The sequence below is a fragment of the Xenopus laevis genome, chromosome 1S (assembly GCF_017654675.1).
Source record: "Xenopus laevis strain J_2021 chromosome 1S, Xenopus_laevis_v10.1, whole genome shotgun sequence".
NCBI lineage: Eukaryota > Metazoa > Chordata > Amphibia > Anura > Pipidae > Xenopus > Xenopus laevis.
In genome coordinates this window covers 132,756,755-132,763,814 of record NC_054372.1, presented here as the reverse complement: position 1 = coordinate 132,763,814, position 7,060 = coordinate 132,756,755, and the positions used below count along the sequence as shown (strand labels likewise).

The 7,060-nt window shown below is 40.5% G+C and overlaps 1 protein-coding gene across 1 annotated transcript; it reads right to left on the bottom strand.

The window, feature by feature from the left end:
• Positions 1-3,796: 3,796 nt before the first annotated feature.
• On the bottom strand, positions 3,797-5,992 carry aplnr.S (apelin receptor S homeolog). The gene is given in 1 exon segment (NM_001086378.1): positions 3,797-5,992. A coding segment is annotated over 1 exon segment (1,092 nt). The 5' UTR covers positions 5,899-5,992; the 3' UTR covers positions 3,797-4,806.
• Positions 5,993-7,060: the final 1,068 nt, after the last annotated feature.

Genomic DNA, 7,060 nt, shown 5'->3' with positions numbered 1-7,060 from the left:
CTAGGGATGCTTGTGTCAAAAGGGGTGGAAAACAGACAGAAAGGTAGCAGATGGTTCATCACAGGGGGAGGTAGAGGTAAACAAGTAAGCAAATGGTGGAAGAAGCCCTCCTCCCCCAAATCTCCAACCCTGCCATATCTGAGAATAACCAGAACGGTGTAGGGGGAAGGACAGCAAAAATATGGGTGATGTCAGATAAATTCTGTCTGCAGACAGACGCTTGTATCTGCCCCATAGAGCCATTAAATCAAAGGGCAATGATTGTGTTACGGGTGCTTGTGTCTTTGGAGAAACATAGAACACTTCAAAAGGCACATGATTATGCCATTGTTTTTACAACAGGGACAGAAATTAAGAGATATAGGGTGAAGATTGTGAACTCATATGAACAAAATCCACTCTTTTATTAGTACTAGCTGCATTGCTATGACACTAGGGTGAATCATGGTCATTTATACATTAGAGAATGTAAGACTTGCAATTGGATGTCAAAACCCGATAAGTGGCAACCTATATAGTAAGTCATGGCAGTGAAACTGCTCCATAGCTAGAAGGAAGGCTTTGCCTCATTTTGGAGATATCCATCCAATGAGCGTATATACTCAGGGATTATAGTGATACAAAAGAACAGAGCAAAATACCTTGTGTAGCCTCATTCTTTATTAACCAGCCTGTACCCTTCAGTACATTGGCCAGCTGTAGTTAAAGAGCATCTAGAGTTTGTATCTTAGACATCCTTGGTAAAAATCATTGCTCTTGCAGTCCCTGTGCTGAGTGTGGTTTGAGAACTCCATGGGGCAAATTCACTAAAGGGCAGATTTTCTCCTGGGAAGACTCTGCAACACTTTGTGCCACTTCATCAGACGTTAATTTGCAGCGTATACGCTAATTCATCAAAATGCGAAGTTACGTCTCAGCAGAAGAACAGTGGCAACGTTTTGTCAGAGAAAATTCGTCAGCATGAGCATTTCATATTGAACTTTCGATACCGTTAATTTCTGCCTAGCGAAACTTCATTAACACACTTACACTGAGGTCAATTTTGGTGCAAATGCTTGAAGTGGCCACTTGTTATTAAAAATGTCCAAGGAAGCAAAATAATGACAAAAATTATCAATTGTCTTAGACATGAGCCCATCCTAAAACAAATGTGGCATGCCCCTCGAATAGTTTAAAAAAGTAATATATATATATATATTTAACAGTTACAACTTTTATACACATCCATTGAAAAAACACCACCGTGTTTTCTTTTTTTAAGACTTTTCCGCATACAGGATATGATGTCACTGACATAAGATTGAGGAGGATGTAGCTTCCTCTTTTCAGTTCGCCAGGTATAACCTGGCGAAGCAAACTCTGGCAAATGGGTTCGCACTTTAGTGACGATCGTTTGCCTGAGCAAAAATACGCCTGGCGAAAGGGCGTGAAACTTCGTTAGTGCTGAGCTCTTTTGCTAGCAAATTGTCCTCTATGCCTGTTAGTAAATTGGTGATGTCCCTGCGCATTGTATTTCTGGTGAATTGTCGCCACTTTGCCTTTTAGTAAATAACCCTCCTTGGTTTTTTTCTCATAAATGGATATTTAAATAATAGTATTTTCCCATAAATCCCATAAATCAATATTTAAATAACATTTTCCATGGAACAGAATTGTAATGCTTATATGGATGTAGATCCTAATGGGACATCATCACTAAAAGTAGACCTGGTATGAGTATGGGCACTCCTGCCATAAGGAATGGAAACTGCTGTAATTCCCCCTATCGAGCATCCCCATAGTTCTACATACTGTATACCTGAAAGGCTTCCGTTTAGAGTAATCGGGTGATGCCTTCTAGTGAACGAACCCTAAACCTAAAAATCACTTCAGGCATTCCTTTCCTTTGAGCAGCATCATGTTTCTGCGACTTATGACACTGCACCTATATTTATTAAACTCCAACAAGATATGCAGTACTGAAGCGCAGGAATGTTGGTGCGCCTGCATCATAGTAAAAACTAGGGATGCACCAAATCCACTTTTTTGGATTCGGCCGAACCCCCAAATCCTTTGTGAAAGATTCGGCCGAATACAGAACCAAATCCGAACCCTAATTTGCATATGCAAATCAGCAAGGTGGAGTGAAAAACAGTGCCGCGCACAAAGTACGTGGCTAAAAAAATTTTTACTTCCATGTTTTGTGACGAAAAGTCACATAATTTTAAGGATTCAGATTCGGTTCGGCCAGGCTCAAGGATTCGGGTGAATCCAAATCCTTCTGAAAATGGCAGAATACAGAATCGAATCATGGATTTGGTGCATCCCTAGTAAAAGCCCTCCTAAAGTATGCAGGCATATGTAAAGCAAATATACAGAGCCACGTCACATGTACCACTCATACTGTATTTATGGTAAGTCACACGTGTGAGTATTCCTATGCATGTAAAACACACCCACACCTTTGTGTCTCTGTATTAAATGTGCTGCTGTAGTTGTAAATATATGGCATACATTACGTTTTACCAATGCAAATGGTGTTTTCCCCATTTAGAATTCTAAGCTGGGAACCCTAAGTCAAAGGAGTGAATTGTGAGAAGGGAAGTAATGTCCATTTACCGAGTTGCCCACTGGGATTATCATCTTTCACTATTCAATATCTTGTAGCTCTACATGTACTTAGGAGGAAGAAATGTAGGAGTCTGCGGGGGGGGGGGGTGTTTAGGGTCTATATACATGTCCACGCAGACTAGTACATATCTGTGAACGCCACTTTGTAGCAGTGTAATGTAATCTATTTGTAACTTTTGAAAAGAGTAGCTGGGTCTAGGCATTTGTATGTATGATTTTACCCACATTATATATCATTCAGACTTGACATTTCTTAATACAATTCTGACATATATTTACTATGCCAGGCACGTGCCACTGGCTGTGGCCCAAAATAGCCTTGGCCATGTGCCAATACAATATTTGCCCCCCTCTAGGTGGCATGTTTCCTTGCTTATCCCATAAACCTTCTTTAATTTATAATGGCCTCTTCCTTATCTTATCTCTCCATTCAGAAGGGGCGGATTCCTGCAAAATTTTAACTTTTGGAAAGGTTTCAACATATGCTTAGAGTTTATATCTTGCTGAGCTGCTAGTAAAAATCTATTTGGGGGGGGATCGAACTCATATCTGGGCATTTTTCTGTGCCTATGTGTGTTCTGTCAGTTTTTCCTCCATAGGAGAGGGGCTGCCAGTGGAGATTAGTCGCCTGAAGAAGAAACAATTTGTCATTGGGCGACTAATCTCCCCGAAATAGTAGTAGTGTGCCGTGGCCCTTATACCCCTGTAAGGGTCTCCAAAGGCTTCAATTCAGACCAATCAGAGGTTAAAGCCCTTGTTTACTTTAGTCCATGTTCGGTATCCAATCCTCCAGGCCATCTGGTCTCAGATGATAATCTTGTCTGGAACATTTTGGGGGAATTAAGACATATGTGCTATGATGATAACATATCAGCGAGTACATTACAAGCCAAACGGCTCTTCTCCAAAACCTAAGTTTAAAATCCTTATGATGTAAACAACCAGGCCCGTCATTATTCTGTGAAACATAATTTAAACTATATATACTTATAATTAATTAACCTAATTCTTACATACACGTGAAATTAAGATGGCATAATTTATACTCCGTTTGTGACTGAGCTGTTATATGTTAGGCATATGCAAATGTGTCCGGAAAACAGAATAAAACTAAAGTTTGAGATCAAGGTGGATTTTGAAATTCACATTATTTTTGTGTACATAAACAAAACATGGAAACATTTCAAAAGTCCAAGATTTTTATTGCATCAAACAAAACAGTTTTATCAATGATCTGTTAAGGCTCCCCCTCTCTGAGGGAATACTTTACACATATATATATGCTATAAGTATATACATAAACACACATACATATACTGAGGCACAGTACATAAGGATAAGAAGCAATTGACTTACACCAGTCACAGAATAACAGCATTCAGTAGTCCTTTATCTTTGGTAATAGTTTGCAGTTTTTTTGTGTCTAGTAGTTCCCTCTTTTACCATCTCTACATGTTTTAATCAAATTAGAGTTTTGGTGGTAAACCTGCATACTCTGGAGGATAATGCAAACTACAATTCCCAGCATCCTCAGCCAGATACTGGCTGTTTGGGTACACTTTAAGTGGTAGTTCAGAACAACTGCCATAGGGGCCTATAGTTTAACCCTACAAAGGGATTCTTTGCTTTTTTATTAACTAAGGGTTCAAGACAGTTGTTAATTTTACCTGCTTTTTAACCAGTTCACCTCAAATTGTGGGACTTTCTCACAGAAGTGAATTGGTTAAATAGCATTGCAATTACATTACATTCCAAAATTACCTTTAAACAATGTGTTAAAAGTGTATCATACAAGTGCTTTAACAAGCAAAATATATACAGGAAAGCACATATAGTTCTCAAATGCAAAGAAGAAATCCAGCAATATACAGCATGTGTTAACCCATGTGATACCCAGTTCTCCCTCTTGCATCAGTAAACTGCATCTCCCACCCTGTCCGACCAGCTCTCCTGTTTTCTGGAGGGACCGAGCAAGAATGTCTTTTCACTAAGGTGTGTCTGTTACTCAGGAAAAGCCAGACATCCACTAAGTGGGGGCATTTTACAGACTCCAGTGATATGATCCAGTAGACTGTGTAAGTCCCTGTTCTGTAATCAGCTTCCCTTTGCAGCAACAAGAGATAACGTTCAATCAACCCTAAAAGTCTTTAGAACAAAGTCTCTGCCCCACACCCAATGAAATGTCCCTTTGCCCAATCAGACCTTTGTGGCTAGTGAGTGAATTTCGGATTTTTGAGTCTGTGCACTTAAACTGGAAGATGTGTTGCTGAGGTGCCCTTGGAGGACTTTCTTAAATCCAAAAAAAAAAAAACATTGAGAGCGGAATCGCAAGTCAAAGAAGGCATAAAGGAAAGGGTTTAAGCAGCTATTAACGTATGCCAAGCAGGTGGCATAGGGGTGCAGGCTGACAATGATGTTCTGTGCAGAGCAAGAAAGTTCCAGGAAGCCCATGAGGTCTAGAAAGTGAATGGTTTTCAGAATATGGAAAGGCAGCCAGCAGATAGCAAACACCACAACCAGTGTAATAATGATCTTAAGAAGCCTCTTTTTCTTCTGGTCCTCCTTCTTTAGGTTTTGGAAATGCATGGTCACTTTGCCCCCGATGAAGCAGTAAAAGATGGTCATAAGGAGCAGGGGCAGCAGGAAACCCGGAACTGTGGTAAGTATGCTTAGCCCCCCGATCCAGAAATTTTCATTCTCCTTACTTGAAACACCGCTGAAGTCCAGGTCACAGATGGTGTTATTGCCTTCTACACGTGTGTCACGTAGAATCAGACTTGGGAGTGCCAAAAGCCCTGAGAAGAGCCAGATAACAGCCAAGGATACAAGGATGGAGGAGCGGGAGCGAAGTTTAGCACTGGAAAGTGAATGAACAATGGCCAGGTACCGATCAAAGCTGAGGCAGGTCAGGCAAAAAACACTGGCGAACATATTAAGCAAGACCAGATAGCTGCTGAGCTTGCACAGTGCAGAGCCAAAAGGCCAGTGAAAGCCTAGAGCAGTGTATGTGGCCCACAGAGGTAGCGTTACCACAAAGGCCAGGTCAGCCAGTGCTAGATTGCCTATGTAGGTGTCTGCAGATCTCCTCTTTGGCTTGGCCTTCCATACTGTAAAGATGACCACTCCATTCCCTGAGAGTCCAAGGACAAACACGATCATGTAAAAGACAGGTAGCAGAGAATAGGAGAAATCCCAGTCTGTTTCATCACATGGTTGAAGTCCAGTCTCATTTGCGTAATCATAGTAGTCGTATTGTTCAGTAGTAGCGCTGAAGCCTTCTGATTCCATTTTTGAAGGCTGTGTGGAAGCAATAGAAAGTCCTGTCCTAGAAGCAGAGTGGCCTCCAGTCTATACAGTGATGCTATGAGATATGAAAGCTGCCTCCACTCAAGTTCTTTTAAGAATCCCCTGAACTCCCCACCCCCTAAAAGACAAATTAAAGGCAAGGACCACCCACTGACATCAATCAGGAGCCTATCCATATTATTTCAGCTCCACCCCTCTCATTGATTGGGCTGTGACCCTCCCTAACTGGGCATAGCCCTACCTCCCCCCTAACACTCCATACCTCTGACTACTGCATGCATGTGCCCAGGGACAGCACACATTACAGATGCTCTGGGTGGATACTTTCTTAAATACTAGTTAAACCCTCTTGAATAAATAAATGTATGTGCACTTTGCTGCTAAATATATCATTGTAACAATCAATATATCTGGAAAGGTGTTTTTGTTTATTAATTAAAAGAAGATCTATCTTGCACAGCTATAATTCTCTCATTATTAGTGATTAATCTCTCTAGCAAATGTCTTTATCCATGACTTTTTGGTGGGAATGCCTTTTTCAAATATGCCCAGAAAATACAGTATTAAGTCATTCTAAAATGTCTTTGTTTTTTTCCTTCCCAATTAAAATTTGAGCTTTCCAGTCTCCATTTGTTTGTTTTACAGTCCATTTGACACCTCTGTCTCACACTCCTCTCTCCGTCTTTCATTCCCATTTCATTAGCCCTCTGCTTGCACAAATTGTTTCAAGTCAATATTACGGCATCCCCAGCTGTGTACGGGTTCAGCAGCATTGCACTTTATTGTTCATTTCTTCCCAGGGACCCACTTTTGATATAATAATTAGTCCAGTAACTGAAATATTGCAGAAAAATAAATTTACTTCTACTTCTTCAGCTCATCCTCAAGTAATCATTTGTATGCTGTAAGAGAATCATTAAGGTATTTATAATATTATTATAGGTATAGTTGAGGCAGATAGTAAGAGAGACATTACACAATCTGCAAAACATTCTGCCATTCAGATACATAAATATGCATAGGAACAAAAGAAGTAAAGTACAGTTCTGACACTAGTTCACACACACACATTCCATACAAATGTAAAAACGTACTGTGAACATGCCCAGACACACTGCTGCACACACACTTAGATTGTAAGCTC